This window comes from Eretmochelys imbricata, chromosome 4 (assembly GCF_965152235.1).
Source record: "Eretmochelys imbricata isolate rEreImb1 chromosome 4, rEreImb1.hap1, whole genome shotgun sequence".
Lineage (NCBI taxonomy): Eukaryota > Metazoa > Chordata > Testudines > Cheloniidae > Eretmochelys > Eretmochelys imbricata.
This window is the reverse complement of record NC_135575.1, coordinates 43113478-43133881: the sequence shown is the minus strand read 5'-3', so window position 1 is coordinate 43133881 and position 20404 is coordinate 43113478. Positions and strand designations below refer to the sequence as shown.

General features: G+C 39.6%; 1 protein-coding gene across 1 annotated transcript in view; it reads left to right on the top strand.

The window, feature by feature from the left end:
- Window positions 1–19759, top strand: part of TNIP3 (TNFAIP3 interacting protein 3) — a 76454-nt gene extending 56695 nt beyond the window's left edge. Inside the window, exons 12-14 of the mRNA XM_077814770.1 lie at window positions 704–862; window positions 4519–4579; window positions 16153–19759. Coding sequence (XP_077670896.1) covers window positions 704–862; window positions 4519–4579; window positions 16153–16184 — 252 coding nt within the window. The 3' untranslated portion in view covers window positions 16185–19759. The remainder of the gene's footprint in view (window positions 1–703; window positions 863–4518; window positions 4580–16152) is intronic.
- The last annotated feature ends 645 nt before the right edge of the window (window positions 19760–20404 follow it).

The window sequence follows — 20404 nt, the reverse complement described above, 5'->3', positions numbered from 1 at the left end:
AGGCTCAGCACAATGCTTGTGTACCCTGAAAGCACCCTCTATAAACATGTTTCACTGTATTAACTCTGGCCCAAATTCACTCAATAAAGGGTCTGTGATTGATTTGATAATATTTGTGAGGGTGCCTGACGAGTGATAGGTATATCAGTGCAAAGTACTTATTTGATTGGGCCAATTTGTGAGGTGCTGACTCCAGCTTTTACTTTTTTTTTTTTTTTTGGCTCAGTCTTTACCAAAGCATATTTCCATTGACTTCATTGGGCTTCAGTAAAGCCTGAGCAACAACAGACCAAAAACTGTGAGGACCTCAAGATTTGGCTCATTACTATCTATATTATTTATTAACCAGGTTCCATGTTAAGCAAGTCTGCATGTGGTTAGTATTGGTTGAACAGTGAGTGCTACTACAAGAGATAAAAATGTCAGTTGGTGCCAGAAAACAATGTTTGCAAGGTAGGTATCAAATACTTGATCCAACTGAAAAATTTCAGTGGTGCTTGGCAGGGTGTGCGGAAGATGCTGTATCAGGAGAGATTTATTTGTTCATCAACATTCAGAATAGGTTAAATTAGAAGTCTTGTAGCCAATTATGGGTCTGGACCCTTCTTCGCTATTAGTGTTCAGTGGTTAATTTGTATTGGCATTCTGTTTGATCCACATGTGCGGCTAGTAGCATGGTTTAAAAAAAATGTTTTTCCTACAGACAAAAGACCTCCCTGTGCCATCTGAGAGGTGCTGCTTCCCACCTCAGATGTTCCTTCCATCTTGTGTTAATTATGGAAACTGTGGATTAGTTCTCCACTACCAAGACCCTCGAGTACACATGGCATCAAGGGGCATGTATGATCAGCAACAGCACCCTGTGAGTTGGACTTCTGTCAGTTATCATTTTGTAGATCTTAAAACATGGCAACCTTACATGAGTACTGTGATCCTTTCAGTGATTCATTCTACCCTCTTCTTCAATGAGCTTGATTGTCTCTCAATCCATTTCAGGATCCAGATGAAATTTTTCCTCTGTGTTTTCAAAGCTGTCCATGGACTTGAACCAGCCTTGTGCCTGATCTCTGCTCAATCTCTCTCCCTGCCTCTCTCCACACAAATCCCCAGTCTTCATTTAATAAGTCCTGCTCTGTCACCTTTTGTGAAATCTAGACTGGCCTTTGATTCCACACTTCTTTTCAACCCTCATCTGAAAAAGTCTTTTCTCTCCCTTTGATGTTTCTGTTTTCTCCTATAATTTTTCATGTTAAATTTGTAACTCTGGTCCCACTTTCCTGCCTCCTTGGGAAAATCTGCAGAAGTGGGCTAAAGGGAAGGGAAAGTCCTTGCAGGGATTTCTCTCCATTTCTTGAGTGTGCTCTGAATGGCGCTGAGGGCGAGATCAGTCTCTGCAGGACCCAAAGGCTAAAAGACATCTTTTCTCCCCTGCTTCTGCTTCGTCTCAAGTGCTTCCTGAGTAGATCTCTGACATACTTACATATCTCACCAACTAGATTTCAGTCTGAATTTTACCATTAAAACTGACCCTTATAGGTTTTGTACAATTTATGCTTTCTCTGAATAGAGAGAAATAATTAAAACCTTTATAAATGCATTTTATATATAATGTTCCTAAAGGGAAAGGGGATTATTTTACATGTGATTTAATTAGAAAATATCTAATATTATTGAAAATAAATTTTACGCAGGAAGTTTGATTAGAATTTCACTATCATTTAGATCAACTCAGAATCCCATCACAAGTCATGTCTCATTTCTACGGTGCAGCATGGTTTACCTGTATTCATAAACATGAATTGTTCTGTGAGATACGTAGCATGTCTCTGGGCATTCAAAATAAATAATAGTGACAACAAAAGTTCAAACGCTAGTCCTGTTGAAATCAATGTGATTATTTTCTTGACTTGTGTGAAAGCAAGAGTTGACCTAAATAAATATTTGTTGAATACAATGTCAAATTTTCCTGTCGTATGTAGTGAATCACCATATTTATCTGGACAACCTGCTTGACTCTTGTATGGTTTTGTCATTCAAGAGTAATGTAGCCATCCCATAATTGGGATGACTTTATACAGCACTGCACTATCATATCCTCTCTATATAGCATGCAAACATTTCTGTGCAAAGAGATGAACTAGTAGCAAGATACATAACTCTGCTATAAAGCCCTAAGAGCCAAATGCTGACATCTTGATGCATATTTAGTAATATCTTGCTCCAGGATAGCTGTGTTTTAAATGGGACTACCTGAGGACTAAGGTACTACTCAACATGAGTAAGGGTAGTAGAAGGTGGTCCTAAATTATTTTTGAAATATGTCATTTTTCAGGCAAGCTTATTTTATTGTAAAACAATATTACATTACACTTTAAACAAAAAAATAAAGAGCCTACTAATTTTAAAATCCTATATTTATGCATATAATGTTACATATTAAATGTATTAATTATTTCAGCAATTCTAGCTTAACTTTGCAAAATGTGTTTTTTATGCTTTCAAACTTCAGAAATCTGAGGAAAATTGTGGGCAAGCAGGTCATTTTTGTGTTAGAAATACACTAATCTGTGTGTTTATCAGAGTTTGAAATATTGTAAAATGTTTCTCACTGCAGTTTGGACTCGGTCCCAGATTATTTTGGCTTTCCTCCTTGAGCTTTCATCATCTGTGTTTCTAATTGTACCAGAAGGACTCTCTGGGTTTATAAATTTTGCCATTCCTAAAGGAGTGCTGAGAAGGTGCAGTCCGTTTCTGATTGTTGCTTTGAAGTTCCCATCCTTATTTTTTGAGGTTTCTATGAAATGTTTTTCTTATGTGAGCATAGTGTTGCTTTTTGCTATTTAGATCACTGAGAAATTTTCAGTGAAGAAGAAATGTGAGAGGATTTAATGAGCGTCTTGATTTAACAAATGTAATACTGTGCATTTTCTCTGTGTGCTTCTGAATGTTTACCTTTTCTGCATCTCATTTTTTGTTTCTATTGAAAATTTTTAAGGAAACTTTTATATTTAGTCTGACTCGAAATACCTCTCTCTTCTGTCCTTGGATTTCTTTCAAGACTGTAATATGAGAGAGAAAAGAAGTAGTAGTGAATTAGAGAATTGCATGTGCATTATGAACTGAATAGAGCAAAGCACTTAAGCACAAGCTTAACTTCTTGAAGTCGATGGCACTGTTCATGTGCTTAAAGTTAAGTGTGTACATACGTGCTTTGGCTCAAATTAGTAATTCTTGTGTAAAGTATAGAGCTTCCAATTGTAGTGAGACTTCATTTTCCTTAGGCTTATGGTCACTTCTTGAATAATGTTACATAATTGCAAAAGGATTTAGGTTTTACTGACCTTAGCCATCGTCCATAACAAGAGTCCAATCTTGCAGCTCTAACTTAGGCAAAACTCCTACTGAAATCAGTGAAGTGTCTTCCCAGTGAGGATGGATAAATTGGAATTCTTTAGGGGATAATGTGAATTTTCCCAGAGGTATTTCTGCAAAACAGGGACCATAGAATTTTCCCATCCAATTAATTAATTGAGAGTGGTGATGTATTGCATTTCACAGGCTTCCTTAGCTATCTGAAGCTAGATAGAAAGCCTGACACTACTCCAACTGAGGTTAAAAGGTTTTTTGAAAGTGCTCAGATGTATATAAGAGCTGAGTCCTAATGTAATTAGAAAACAAACAATTTTATAAAATGGTCTTTAAGACTCAAATAGACTGGTAGTTATTTACCACATTTTGCAATGTAAAATAAAGAAATGAATTTCCCTCTCCTATGAAAAATGTGGAGGAATTTCCAGGCAATATCACCATTGTCTTGTTTGTTTGTATTACCATAATGACTAGGAGCCCAAGTTATGGACCAGGACCCCATCTTGGTATCATCCTCTTGTAGAAAGAAGAAAAAGTCTTTTAAAAAAAAAAATTCCTGTCCTACAGCATATTCGAGGTGGCACATGATGCTATCTAATGCGATTGATACAGTCATCTAAGTCTATGGGAGGACAGGGGAATACACCTTTGAGATGAAGGGTGTTGAAAACGAATGCTGACAAACTGCACGCTTCACATTGGAACAGCTTCACCTGCTATGTCCAATGTACCATTCTCTTAGCTTCTCAACTGCTTGCATTGGTCCTAGTTAAAAATGGAAATGTTTATAATGTCTTTAGATCCATTTCGTTTGTCTCTGTCTTCTCACTCCCTATCTACAGTGTTCATAAGATTGTTGAAAATCTGATTGATGTTACTAATGTTGGCTTTGATTTGTGGCATTTAGAAAGGTTTATACTGTGCACAGCATTCAAACACATTTTAGAAAAAGAAAAGCTGAAAAGCTCAATCAATAGAAATTTAGAGTCAAATCTACGTTTGTTTTTTTTTTGGTTTTTGGTAAATTACTTTTGTATGACTAATAAAAAGCTTCACAGCATAATTATATTTTTAACATAGCACTATTCTTTTGTTTGAAGTGTCTATGAAGTCCATATTGCTGTAATAATGTTTTATTGTTCTGTGCAGCCAGAGTATCAGTGGTATGTTCCGGACCAGTTTCCGCCAGATGTGCAGCACAAGGCAAATGGTAAGACAACAGCTGTACTGAACATACTGTGAATTCACTTTTTTAATGAGGCCTTTTTAGTAAACTTTCATATGTAGATAGTGCATGCTTTACTTTAAGGCTCTACTTTATAAGGCTGCAAATGATACACAAAACCGAAGTTGCAGGTTCTACTGGGGTCCCATCTATGATATAAGTTTCAACTTCATTTTGATCCTTAAAATATCTCTTTTTTTATAATGTATGTTACAGAATTGTATAAGTGCCTCATTGAACTCCCAGTAATAATCTTTAAAGAAAGGCTATCCTCAGAGTTGGTCTTTAGAGCTTCGGGTGCCCCCGTTGAGACTAAATAAGAATAATGTTGAACAACAGGGTAAGAAATGGAACAGGTTTTAGCAGTTATCCCTGTTAACAAAATTTTTTCCCCACTCCATAGAATTTTTTTCCCACTCCATAGAAAAGATGCAAATTGAAATACCCTTCCCATTGGACTGAGTGACAGAGACAGTGTTAACATCAACTGATGCACAAAATCAGGAATCTAGAGGCCTAGAACTGTGGTCTGAATGGTTAAAGATGCTAGGTACTAAGGCAGTATCAATTATTAATGACTCTTGGAGACAAATGAGCATACAAATTATTTACAAAAGATTAGGCTTTCTATGCAAAATTAGGATCCAGATTTGAAATCACACAAAGTTGTGGGTGTATGAATTTTGGTTCCGACCACTATAGATACTAGGCTGGGGAGCAGGGGAAAGGATATTGTTTTGAATTCCAAGTCCCTTTTCCTTCCCCTTCTCTTTGGAAACTTCTCCTCCTCTCCAATTTGGGGATTTTGGTGTCATCCAGGGTTTTGGGTCTTGCTGTACTCTAATCCCCCATTCTTCTAGATGACCTCTCAAGTGACTTAAGCTATCCTGAATTGTGAAGTTAAATTTATAATGGTACTTATTGCATGGTATCACCATATATATTATTCTGTAGTATGTATGAATACTGTATATGATGATAAGGAGTCGTTGTTGAGGCTATCTTGCAACATCCAAATGGGAAGCTATATAGCCATTTCTTCTCCAGCAGTTATATGTAGAGATTCAGTACATGAAAATAGTACTATCCTTTAAAATGTATGGACTAGTCCCCTAAAGATGAGGCAGCCTGAGGTTCTGGTGGGGTGGGGTGGGAGAGAATGGAATGCTGGGCCCAGGGCAGACACCAGGAAGATGGAGTTATTTTATGGCTTCTTCCCTTTAAACCCATGGGAATTTGCTGCACAAAAGAATGCTGATGGTATCATACCCATGCCCTCCATGTTGTGAACACATGAGAACGGAGGTTGGGAGTAACTGGAGATGCAGTTCTATGGTAGTATGTCTCTATTAAAGGGTCTGAGGAATACACCTCTTGTGCCTACCTATTACTCCTTTTATATGTCTTTGAGTTTGCTTCTGACTTTCCCATGTCTAAAATGTTGTTTTAAAGCCACGCTCCCTGTATGTTCCACCACTGGTGGTGGACAGGGGCCGATGACATCCCCTTCAACAGGCAGTCAGTTGGAAACTCAATGAGTTGAAATGTACAAAGAGTTTTCACTTTCCCTCCTTTTCTACCCCCAGCTAAAGGAACACGTGCTACATCATTTTGGCCCATAGTATATAATTAATCTGTAACATAGAGAAATTATGTTGAGTTTAGAAAGGGCCACACTGAGCCTCTGAGGGTTATATTTTGTTTTTACAAGTCAAAAATTAGCCATTAATCTTAAGGAAGTCCCAAATTTTGAGTGCACTTAAGTAAAATCGGTTTTTAATAATAAAAAGAGTGACTAAAGTTAAAGTTAATTGACTTTTTTTGAGTTTTGGCAAGACTTTGAATTTTGAAATTCCAAAAGTAAATGGGGGTGGCGGGGAGAAGAAACCTGAGGAAACTAGGAAATGTTCACAACTTTCCCCTCTGTCTTCTCTCCATTTGGATCAGCTCTAATTACAATAATGTTTGTACAGTCAGTCATAGTGTAGTTAGAATTTGAGAAGGATCATTTATCTGAATATATGCCCAGTTAGGTAATAACCTGGCTATTAAATGTTAATGATTTTCTCCTGAATTAGTGCTTAAGCATGGCGCCGTAAAAAAAATAAACAAGACAACAAATCAGTCTGTGATATCACAAGGCAGGTTTTTTGTTTGTTTGTTTTGTTTCATAAAGAATCTATCACTGGATTGAAGTTATACAGCCAAATCCTCTAGTCTTCCCCTTAGTGACAATGGGAATATTGCTTCAGTAAGGAAGTTTATTCAAGCAACAACTACAGGATGTGACCCAGATATTTTAATGTCATGACTTTCACACAAGTAAAATGAAGCTGTGAATGAGTATTTATTGTAGCTACTGCTTCGATATCTGCACATAATTTGTACCTTACATGTGTGTGTTTGATAAACAAACTAAGGATTTCTGTCATATAGGTGAGTACTCTGTATAAATATGACTATAGGCAGTGTGATATGAAAGATACTATAAGATTCTGATCCACAAACCACCGAAATAGAGCTACATGAAGAATGGATTTTTCCATTCAGTGATGGTTCTGAAAAATGGAAAATAGAATAAGTTACAGGTTGATCCAAAACCAACATTTTTCACAATGTTTGGAAAATTGAAAAGTCTAAAAAATTTTACTTTGGGTCAGCCAAAAAGTTTTATTTAGATTTCGAGCTTGTTTTGGTTTTGTGTTTGTGGGGTTTTTTTAAATAAAATTGAAGGAAATGTCTAAACGAAAGGTGGTTTTGACCTGAAAAATCAAAACATTCCATTTTGAAAATGTTGATGTTTCTACTCTTTGGGATTTTTCTTTTCTTTTCTTTTTCTGGGGTGGGAGGAACAATGAAAACAAGAGAAGAGGGGAAATGCAAAGGGAATAGGAAAACAAGGAGTTAAAGAGGAAAAAAATTCTCCTACCCACTTCTCCTTGAAAAAGCTTTCCCTCCAAAACCAGACTAAAACAAACAATGGTAATGTTCAAGACAAACAATGTTCACATCTCTGTTTAACTAGAAAGTCTTACTTTTTTTGTTGCTAAACCTGAGTTGTAACACTAAAGGCAGTGGCATTTTAAAAAGCACAACAGCCCCAATGTCAGTTGTATTTCAAATTTCTGCAGAGATTACAGCAGTGAAATATGACTTTATGGTTGGGGATTTACAAACAGACAGAGCTTTGATTGTTGAACCGCACTTATCGTTAACGTCCTGTTTATTTAATGAGATTGTATTCCCCAACTGTTTCACATAACAAGGTGTTTCACATAACAGATTTGGCAATACTGTAAAGTGCCTGTTTCTCCTTAATGCTACTGCAGTCTGCTGAACTAGTTGGTTTTGGGTAAGCTGTCAGTCCGTCTGTATGCTCTGCAGTCCTTAAGGACTTCAGTACATAAAGCTTAGTCCTACTGAGCCAGCTGGCCTGGAGGAAGTTGGTTGGCTGGCTGGCTGTATATGCCTTAGTCCTTAAATGCTTAAGAGCTTCAGTGCATGAAGCTGTCTTGCCTAGCCAGTTGTCCCCAGAGCAGCCCCAAGCTGGCTGGCCATGATTGGGAGAGCTGTCGTCAGCCTTAGAAAGCTGAACTTAGTTGGGAGAACCTGAATGCAGATTTTGAAGTCTGCAGCAGCATACCTGATTATCTCCACCCTCAGTTATTCAAAGGACTTCACTTGTCTCATGAAAATTTGATCTGGACTAGAGTGCTGCAGATTCCCAAAACAGTGCCTGTGCGTTTATAAGGCGTATTTATGTGTAAGCATGTATAGTCAGTTTGTATTTTTTTTACTTCAGTCTACTTAATACTGAACATTCCAGTTACTTTATAAAATTGTGTCTGTAGCTTTAGGGAATTTAACTTAGATATTAACAAATAGTCACTCACCCAGAAATTGTTTTAGTAGGCCCCTAGAGGTTAGGAAAAATGTATCCTCCAGAAAAGCTTAGGAGCCAGGAGACCGCATAGGCTGCCTCTAGCTGCAGGCTATGGGAACAATTTAACCACTTGAAGCCTAATTTTAAAAATGTACATTAAATGTGTTTCCCCTTTTATGGTGTGTTTAATGAATCAGTGTATTCCAAGCCCTTGCACATTTGCAGGGTAGCATTTCTTAAAGGCACCCCTTATTGCTGCTAGTGGTCTGGTAAGAAACATCAGGCTGTACCCCAGGGTAAAGTCATGCGGCCATGCATGTGCCCTTTGGGAGGAAACATGCTCTATGTCCACAGGAACCTACGTGATTAACCTCCAAGGGTCTTACCAGTGGGATCCAAACTGAATCCAGGAGTATTAAAACAGCTAGTTGCAAGTGGAAAGGTCTGGGCTGCACTCATGTTTATTGGTTCTAAGACCGTAAGATTTTCTTCTTCCCATTCATAGCCATAAAGGTGCACATTGTATCTTATTAAAATGCCTTAGTGCAGCTCATTTTGTCTGAGGGCATAAATAAATGTGGGTGATTGCAGAGCACAGCTCTTCCTCTTTTGTGTGCTGTGTTCTGTGCCTGCAGAGACATGCCTTTAGCAGCCTATGCCCAGAAAGCGGGCAATACGAGATCAGGCTGCCAGCAAGAGACCATTTAATAAGAGCCTCTGATCCAAAAGCCAGTCTCCAGAGCAGAGTAAGAAAAGCAGGGTGACTAGACGAAAGTGGAAAGGATGGGGACTGGGAGTATTGGTAGGAAGAGAGAGCTGGCCTGCTCTGCAACTTACCTCCTCTTTAGGCCTGTGCATCTTTCTCCTCCTGATAATGCAGATGCCATAGATGGGGAAAAACTGGAGGGGAAATAAATTAGTTGGTTGAAAGAGGGAAAAGGGCAATATATAAAGGTGGAGGAGGGGACAGCTTTGAGTACAGGGAAGGACAGTGTGCAGGGGAGATGGAAGGGAGCAGAAACAACACACAATATTCATAGAATCATAGAATATCAGGGTTGGAAGGGACCTCAGGAGGTCATCTAGTCCAATCCCCAACTAAATCATCCCAGCCAGGGCTTTATCAAGCCTGACCTTAAAAACCTCAAAGGAAGGAGATTCCACCACCTCCCTAGGTAACGCATTCCAGTGATTCACCACCCTCCTAGTGAAAACGTTTTTTCCTAATATCCAACCTAAACCTCCCCCACTGCAACTTGAGACCATTACTTCTTGTTCTGTCATCTGCTACCACTGAGAACAGTCTAGATCCATCACCTTGGAACCCCCTTTCAGGTAGTTGAAAGCAGCTATCAAATCTCCCCTCATTCTTCTCTTCTGCACACTAAACAATCCCAGTTCCCTCAGCCTCTCCTCATAAGTCATGTGTTCAGTCCCCTAATCATTTTTGTTGCCCTCCGTTGGACGCTTTCCAATTTTTCCACATCCTTCTTGTAGTGGGGGGCCCAAAACTGGACACAGTACACTAGATGAGGCCTCACCAATGTCAAATAGAGGGGAACGATCACGTCCCTCGATCTGCTGGCAATGCCCCTACTTATACAGCCCAAAATGCCGTTAGCCTTCTTGGCAATAAGGGCACACTGTTGACTTATATCCAGCTTCTCGTCCACTGTAACCCCTAGGTCCTTTTCTGCAGAATTGCTGCCTAGCCATTCGGTCCCTAGTCTGTAGCAGTGCATGGGATTCTTCTGTCCTAAGTGCAGGACTCTGCACTTGTCTTTGTTGAACCTCAACTGATTTCTTTTGACCCAATCCTCGAATTTGTCTAGGTCCCTCTGTATCCTATCCCTACCCTGCAGCATATCTAGCACTCCTCTCAGTTTAGTGTCATCTGCAGACTTGCTGAGGATGCAGTCCACGCCGTCCTCCAGATCATTAATGAAGATACTGAACAAAACCAGCCCCAGGACTGACCCTTGGGGCACTCCGCTTGATACCGGCTGCCAGCTAGACATGAAGCCATTGATCGCTACCCGTTGAGCCTGATGATCTAGCCAGATTTCTATCCACCTTATAGTCCATTCATCCAGCCCATACTTCTTTAACTTGCTGGCAAGAATACTATGGGAGACCGTATCAAAACTTTGCTAAAGTCAAGGAATAACACGTCCACTGCTTTCCCCTCATCCACAGAGCCAGTTATCTCGTCATAGAAGGCAATTAGATTAGCCAGGCACGAGTTGCCCTTGGTGAATCCATGCTGACTGTTCCTGATCACTTTCCTCTCCTCTAAGTACTTCAGAATTGATTCCTTGAGGACCTGCTCCATGATTTTTTCAGGGATTGAGGTGAGGCTGACTGATCTGTAGTTCCCCAGATCCTCCTCCTCCCCTTTTTTAAAGATGGGCACTACATTAGCCTTTTTCCAGTCGTCCGGGACTTCCCCCGATCGCCATGAATTTTCAAAGATAATGGCCAGTGGCTCTGCAATCACATCCGCCAACTCCTTTAGCACTCTTGAATACAGCGCATCCGGCCTCATGGACTTGTGCTCAGCCAGCTTTTCTAAATAGTCCCGAATCACTTCTTTCTCCACAGAGGGCTGGTCGTCACCTCCCCATGCTGTGCTGCCCAGTGCAGTAGTCTGCGAGCTGACCTTGTTCGTGAAGACAGAGGCAAAAAATCATTGAGTACATTAGCTTTTTCCACATCCTCTGTCACTAGGTTGCCTCCCTTATTCAGTAAGGGGCCCACACTTTCCTTGACTTTCTTCTTGTTGCTAACATACCTGAAGAAACCCTTCTTGTTACTCTTAACATCTCTTGCTAGCTGCAACTCCAGGTGTGATTTGGCCTTCCTGATTTCACTCCTGCATGCCTGAGCAATATTTTTATACTCCTCCCTGGTCATTTGTCCAATCTTCCACTTCTTGTAAGCTTCTTTTGGGTGTTTAAGGTCAGCAAGGATTTCACTGTTAAGCCAAGCTGGTCACCTGCCATATTTACTATTCTTTCTACACATCGGGATGGTTTGTTCCTGTAACCTCAATAAGGATTCTTTAAAATACAGCCAGCTCTCCTGAACTCATTTCCCCCTCTTGTTATTCTCCCAGGGGATCCTGCTCATTAGTTCCCTGAGGGGGTCAAAGTCTGCTTTTCTGAAGTCCAGGGTCCGTATTCTGCGGCTCTCCTTTCTTCCTTGTGTCAGGATCCTGAACTCGACCATCTCATGGTCACTGCCTCCCAGGTTCCCATCCACTTTAGCTTCCCCAACTAATTCTTCCCGGTTTGTGAGCAGCAGGTCAAGAGGAGCTCTGCCCTTAGTTGGTTCCTCCAGCACTTGCACGAGGAAATTGTCCCTACACTTTCCAAAAACTTCTTGGATTGTCTGTGCACTGTTATATTGCTCTCCCAGCAGGTATCAGCGTGATTGAAGTCTCCCATGAGAACAAGGGCCTGCAAGCATAGCAGTGGCTTGACTCTAATGGAGCTGCACTTGCTTTCTGCAGGGCTGAACCTGGCCCCTCCTCTTTTACTTTGTGTCTGGATTTTTGCTAGATCTCAAGTCTGAGGCTTTCCTCACTTTCTTGCAATCTAGCCTTGCTCTCATGTTCATGCTTCCCTTGTGGGGCACCAGTTCCCAAACCTACTTTATGTGCTATAACACTCAGTGTTCTTGGAATTTGTTTTTATTTGCTTTAGGGGCAAAGGATAAAGAATTCCAGCAAGTGTACTTACTTTCAGTTTATTTAGCAGGTGGAACTGGCTTCTTTCCTCATCTAATTGTGCAAAATTGAAAAGATGGTTTGGAAAAAAAAATGGTTTTGGAGACTTTCCCTGCACCCTCTTTTCATAAAGATTTCTCTGGAAAAGAGATTTATTGCTCGGAGCTCACATGTCCTTGCTGCTGGCATGTGTTGTCTCTTTTGCTCCCAAGATGCATCTTGGGTTTCTTTTGATTTTGGCAGAAATAACTAGTGGTCCCCCAGCAGATATATTGAAGAAGCACACTTATCCCTTCAAAACCCCTGATCTAAGTACTGGAGCTCTTAGTCCTAATGTTTATATATTCATTATATATTTTAGTTTGGGGTCAAATGATGCCTGACTTAGTGCACAGGAAGAGGATAAAACAGTCCTTCCTCATCTAACTCCCTGCTCAACGGGCAGTACTGATTTAGTTGCAAGACCCTAGGAAGAATGGGAGTGGTTAGCTAATGCTGCTAAGTAGGCCAAGATGGGGTAAGCAGAGCTCAGCCTGTGGAACCATTTCACAAATGTGGCAGGACACCTGAACATCTCTCGAGGCAAGATGTGTCCAGGTACCCCTAGTGCAGTGCCACCTCTCATTCTCAGCAGCCAGTTTTGCCTTTAACATACACATTCTTCTGCAACTAATGTTATAATTAGAGCTGGTGGGAGAATGGATTTTTTTTCTGTTGAAAATTACAACTTTTCAGAGAAAAAATGAAAACCTGAAAACTCAACACTTTCCATGGAAAGTGCTGAAACCAGTTTTGATGGGAAATTATTGATGGGCCCAAGGTGTGTTTACATGCATGCATATTTGAAACTGCACAAGTATTTCAAAGTTGGCCTTTATAAAGCTTGAAGCTTTTTCAGCAAACCAGGATGTATTCATGAGCTGGTCTTCGCATGGGAAACTAAGGATTTGACAATTTAGCTCATGTTTAGCCCATGTTTAGTTCTTTCAAACATTTTTAGAAATTATGCTCAAATAATCCTTTCTCCCACTATAATGCAAACCATCAACACACTCAGGATGACCTACAATTTCTGTTCCCTGAAACAGCAGAAGTTTTCATTTTCTAATTTTGGTTTCAAAATCCACCTTCAACTTAAGATCATAGAAAATGCCATATTGTTTCAGCTGAATACCAGTTGGAGATGACCGCTGAGAAAATATGAGATGAAATTTAAACAGTAGTATGGCTTTAAACGCTAACAGCCTACCTCCGCAATAGGATGTTCCAGTATGTACTCATTTCCTGCTTTTGCTGTCAATAAATGGTCCCAGCTATTTTAAATAGCTTCAGATGCATTGATAAGCTAATATTAAATTAGATTGAAGACATTGGGAAGATATCAAGGCATTTTATAGTAACGTGGTTTTCTCTGGTTTACATTGTGAGTTCATATGGCAGTGGTAATTCTGGTACTGTCAATACACAGATGTTAATTAATTAGATTCTTTCCTGTTGGTTTCATGAAACGTTCATTTGCCATGGGGAAATTCCTTCTTTCTCATACATTATCTGAGGGAGATGCAAAATTAGTTCCATGGTATTTGTTCACTAATGTAGATGCAACAACTTTGAAAGTACTGTGTTTATTACTTGAGTCTATCAAAAACACGCTATTCGTGCTTAAGCGAGGGCCCAGTTCCCTTCGTCTGTTTTCACTGTAGTGCATTTTTGAAACACAAACTACTGTAGGCCAGATTTAAACTCCGATGCCAATTGCTTGGCACTGCTGCAAAGCAGCCAGAAAGCCAAATGAACCAGTTTATCAAGGGATTCTTCTTGTTTAAAGGTAATTCTTAAATTGTGGCAGCTGAATATCACCCCATCCCTGACCATCTGTGGAGGGAACTACCTGGAATGCCCTTGCACTTGGCTGATTCTCAACTGCTGGACTGTCCCTTTGGGGGACACCTCTATGCTGTTCTAATTTATGGCAGGAACTGAAGTGGTCCCCAACAGTTATTAGGATCTGGGGAGACCAAAGGTGGATTGAGGCCATCACCACCTCAATTCTGCATGAAGCACAGAGAATCTACCTCTCCCACTTTAATTTTTTCAATAACGTTTTAAAAAGTTACAGATACTGACACTTGACAGGCACCTTTGAAAAATCTTTTTTTTAGAAATAATTCTGCTTATAACATTATCTTGGTTTTTTACCCTTTCCTTTTTTATTACTGAGGATATTAACATGAAAACAGTAGACTGAACTCCTCATTGCCTTGTACCTTGTATAGTTATTTATACCTGTGCAAAATAGGTGTAAAATGCTACCATTCCGATTTGGTAGGGTTTTCCGTTCATTTGAATGGGTGTAAATGACTACAAAAGACCCCGGGCCATGGAGAATCGGTCCTACTGCTTGCTTCTTACCTGAAAATATCATTCCTTCTTGTGACACATTCATTTCTATAACAGTCAGTGCTGATGCTACAATGTTATGCCTTGGGATTCAGCTCTCTGTACAAATACAGATTTGGAGTAACACTGATTTACATCAGTGTAACTGAGATCAGAATCTAGCCACAGGATTGTATGTTTAGGCAAATGTCCGCAGTAAGAAAAAATAAGGGAAGAAAATATCTCTCTGGTCATGATCTTGCATTGTCAGGTGTGAGGAGGCCCCAGGCCAGCACAGCAGTCTACCTGCCTTCTAGACAATGTAGAATTAGGCCTAAGTAGACCTTTTTCAGAAACTTACCATGAGTCATTGATTGCATTGTAAATTCTGCTGCTATTTCTAATTGTGTGGGTGTGTCATTGTAATAGTACTATGATCAAAGGTGAGGTGATCCTTCCAGGTGTGAGGATGTGTAATCCACGTGGCATGTCAGCTGAATAGACACTACATATATACCTTCACAGATGGAGAAATATTCATCATCTAATTGTTAGCTATCTTATACTCATCACTTACTTTATGTCTCTGTAATAAATTGGCTTCTAGCTGTAGATGTTACAGACAAAGTTCTATTATGAAAACCTGGCATTCCAGCAATGTTGTCTCTTCATCTCCTGCCACAGATATGGACCTTTGGATTTAATTTCCTCTTCTCAGCATGTTCATCCAAATTCTTCCCTCAATTGGGAACCAAAGGGCTGGTAGGTTTTGTGATTGGCTTCTGAGTACAGGACTAACTGCATTTGGATGTCATTAGTACCGTAAATTTCAGAAGTAAATGACGGATGTAACATGTTGGAGCAGTACATTATTCCCTCTGATATAGTCAGAATGCAGAATACTCTTGGAAGTATTTCCTATTGTTGTTTTAATTATTTGCTTGTAAGTGATGTACTGCATGCTTTTTCACGGTCTTCCTAGCAACATGTTACAACATTTCAGGAACTTCTGCTGAAACTTCTTCAGAAAGGATGTATGTGTTTATAGTGGCAATCATGTATTTTCCTTTCTGTGGTGACATTTTGTCCACTCTCATTTGCGTTACTATCATAGACATATGCTTGAACCACAGATGTGCTAAGAGTTAATACTACTAGATTTGTCACTGCCTTGTACCTTGTGTAGTCTTTTACACTTCTGCAAAGTGGACGTAAACCTCTGCCGAATGAGAATTGACACATTTTATTCCCACTTTGCAGAAGTGTAAAAGACTACTCTAGGTGCAAGGCTGTGGCATATAGGTCCTAACATATACTTTTGCAGCTGGTATTTGAGAGAGGTTACAATTGACTCTGAGATGGTAACCACTGACCACTGTTTAAAATAATGGCATTCCTAACCCATCTTGTTTCTCTTTTCGTTTATTGTATACTTGTGGGGACTGTAAGCTTTTGATTATATGGAACTTCAATTCTTCAAGGGAAAAAATCAAGTAAGAAAAAGGGAAATTAATCACAAGCGGGTTAGTATTTTTAATTTTAAAACATTTTGTATTAATTTACTTGCAGATACTTCCTCAGAGAAAGAAGTCCATCACTGAAAGCATACGACCTAGAGAAGTGCAGATATATTACACATGCTCCCATACTGTGAAAGACTGGGAGCTAGCCTGATGTTTCCTTGTAACTTTATTGTTCATTGTTTTTTGCCTATAACTCCTTTTGTCTCCAGTGCATGTTATTTGTACCTGGTGAAATCCCTGTGGGGATGAGGGTGGGAGTGATGATGGAGACACAGATAGATCCTTCACAGATGTGATCTTCAAGAACTGGTTAAATTATCTGTGGAAACACCACTCCCTTCCCTTCCTTTTGTGGAAGATGCTGCACATACTGGCTACAGGGATCTATAGAAACATCTTATGATACAACATTTAACTACTGCTGTGGATTAAGAGGATGCTGCATCCGATTTGAATATAAAATGTTTAAGCACATTAATATTGTGATCTTGTGTGAGAATCACAATCCATTTTATTTAATTTCTGAAAATTATTTGTTCTGCCATTTTGAATTCTGCACTCATTTCGCTGCATATATATATTTATTGGACTGATAGCTCTTCAGCGAAGCGGCTGTCTGCTACTCTGTGTTTATACAGTGCCTAGTAGGAAGGAGCCGCATTTTTAGTGCACTTCTGTAATAAACATGATTATTATTAATAATAGGTTGATGAAAATGGCAACCCTACTTTTTAACAACATTTGCATAATAACTAATTGTGTCATATGTTGTTGAATTTTCCATGGTAGACACTGAACCTGCTCCCATTTAAGTTATGGTCAATTCTTCCATTTATTTCTATAGCAGAAAGCTTGGGCCTAAAGCCTGCAAAGGATATGATCATAATTCTGTGTTTGTGCATATATTTGTGTAAATGGAATATTAATGGACATATTCCACTGATTTATACTGATCGTGAAAACAAGTTTCTACTTATAGAGGATTTTAGTAATTAATAATGCTAAACATAATTGTCCGACCTTTAATTTGAGAACACAATTACATTTTAGATAGAATAGTTCTATTTAAACCATGAAACGTTATAGGAAATCAGCATGACAGATGTTTGGCAAATACTGCATGATGTAATCTGCTCACAGTATTACTGCTCTTTCCCTTCATATATTTAGTAGGACAGTTCTTGTAGGGATTCTGCCACAGCCTGTTGGGGCTCTGCCTTACATAGGGGTAAGTCTTGTGCCTTAAACATTAGGTCACATGAAAAGTCTAATGGATGTTCTTGCTAAATCAGTAGACATTTCTTAGTGTGAGTCTAATTTCACACCACACTTCCCTAAATTGTACCAAGGCAGAGTTTTCAAGTGGACCTACCAGCCCTCACAGCCATATGCAGGATAATTCCCACATTAATAACAATCCATTTTTATTCCCATTAATGTACAAAGACTTTTGCATTAAAATGATAACCTTCCTGGATTAAATGTTTTCAGCATTTGAATTCAGACCCAATGGAAAACAATCCCTGGGAAAGGATTTCTCTGCAATTAAATTAATTCCTCCAACCGCTTTGTTTTTTGCATTCAAGGAGACAAATCCCGCCCTTTTTGGTCACGCAGACCAAGAGGGACATGACCAAAATCCTAAATTAACCATTCTCTGGAGAATAACTATTTTTTCACGATTTTTTAGAAACCTGTGGCATAAAAGCCCAAGTGTCCATTGAAGCTGCTGTTTCTGCATGGGTATGAAGCTGGCTTACGGACACTGTAGCAGCAGATAATTTAACTAGCAGACAACTCCTGATTAATGATTTGGCTAATAAGGGTGAGATCATGGAAAATGCTAATGCAGTGCCTTAGGAAAATCCAATTATAATGTAACCTAATTCAATTCAGACTCTCAGCAGGTGACCAGTGTTGTGGGAAGAATACCCCACGCTCAGCTGTAGTGAATGTTCAAAACAGACAAGCTTCTGTATATCTGGTGTTATAGCCAACAAACCCCCATTTGATTCACTTCAGCCCTTCTGCTCAACTAACTATGAAGGTTGCGCCTTCTATTTGTGAAGCTTAACTCATTATATAGTTTGAGGAACCATTATCTGGCCTAAGCAGAGATGACTCAACATGAGTCATTCATGCTAAGAAAACAGAGTTTGCATTGCTACCTTTTTTTTTTCTTGGTATGGACACAGGGTTTTTAATGGTGAGTTGGCTAGAGCCTGATTCTGTAAATATTTACTTGCACAAATCTCAGTGACGCTAATTGTGAAGCTTTGCTTCTAATATGGTGGGAGTGGAAGGAAGAGGTCGGTTTACGTTTTATGTGATGCTACATTCCCCAAATCCAGGCACTGTCTTCTCTCTGATTTAGTGTTGTCACATTAGAACAGCACACACCAAAGAACTGGTTTATCTGTTTGACAGACAACTGGGGAGGGGTGGGGAAATCAATTAGATTAAACCTACTGTGATTCATTTCTACGGAATTGTTATCTCCAGTTCCAGTGTTTTGTCCAATCTGAATAATGGAGCTTCTTTCACGTTCTTTGGAAGATTATTCCACCTTTTATCGGATCTCCTGTTACTCCCCTATCTTCAGTCAATATTTTTCTTTCCCAAATATCATCCCATTTCTCCTTTGTAACCTTCTCATTTAGCTTTCTCCAATTTATTTGTATTGCAGCAGTGGATAAGGGGGACCAAATATGCAATCAAAGATGTAGCATACTTTCGTGGCAGGCTGGCTTTTTCATAAAGGTGTCTGTTGGAAGCTGTTTAAAGTTTTGGAGTGTTAAAATAAATTCTAGAGAAGGGAGATTAGTGGGCAGCATAAATCAAGCAGTCAGTGTTGACATATGACCATGATAAAGAATTGCTGAGTCATTTTTTAAAATACTGAAAACGGAACTTTATTAGAATAAGGAAAAGAGCTCCTTGGGGGATTGGGGCCTTAGACTGTAACCTCTTTGGAGAAGAGAATTGGGTGGTATTCTCCATTGTGTAAAGTGTTATGTTGCTATGTAAATGGTCATTAATTATAGCAAGAATGCTTTCAAGCAGCTCAGCAACAAAGACCTTATTTTCTGTGAAAACAGTAATTTATTATACCCAATTAATTAAAAAAGTGTTTAAACATGAGTTGTATAGGTGAAATATACTATTCTATTTGATGGCCCATGTTGTACGCCAGCCATGAGTCTGGGGTCCTCTTGATGATAAAATGCCTTGAGGTTCTAGGAGCATGAAAGGCCATGTAAAAGCCTTAGTCTTGTCTAAGCATTAGCAAGAGTTTGGCATCACATGACTACAATTTATGATAAGCTAAAGCTCAGCCTCCCTAGCTCCAGTTTGTTTGTCTTGTCTTACCTTGATAAACTGCAAGTTACATTGGCAACCCCACCCCTCGCATCACCTTTGCACTGCGTTTACAATGTACCTTTACTTTGGTTGAAATAATCCCCAAAATTCAAAAATACCTGTGAGGTTTATTTAAACCCGAACTTAGTATTTTAACTTTACATAAGAGATTTTTTTTCTTTCCTTGCTGTAAATGGTAGACAGTGTCTCTGATTTTGTAGATGCAAGTTGAAAGGTGTATAAGCACCATGGCAAAGTAATGTATTTTCTTGATTAATAAAACACACTCCCACCATAAACCTGGGTGCTGGTTAATTCTGTATTTTCACTTACAGCAGCCACTGACTCTGTTTCTTCTCCACCTGCCCCATAAATAGAGAACACCCAGGTGCTTCCTGTTTTGAGGATTGCTTCTGGGAGAGCAATGGGCCTATGCTAGTTACAGATCATGCAATAAGCTCGTGGGGAAAGTTGTGTCTATGGAGACGGAGAGGTCAGACAAATGAAGGCAAACAAGTCAGGTATGTGGTGAAGCACATTTATTAAAGCAATCTGTCAATCACTATGTGACACAAGACCTATGGGCTTGAAAATGTGGATCAGAACTGTGTTGGCCCAGTAAAAGGCAAGAGAACAGATTATCCAGCTTTTCCAGGACTGAAATGGCTGATGGCATTTCCCATTGCTGATGGAAATGCACTTGGGCAGGGAGAAGGGTGATGTCATGGAGTGGAAAGCAGGCTTCAGGGTAACCTGATAAAAGGAGAGGTGACATCTCCGGGGGAAGAATAAATCTGCTTTTTGGCACCTCTCTCCTCAGTCCATGATGTCACTCAGTTACTGGTATGGATTAGCTGGGCTAGGAAAGGAGATGTCCAGGAAATGTATTGGGGGGGGAAGTTTCTGTTCCAGCCTACAGGCGGTGTTCCTTCTGCGCA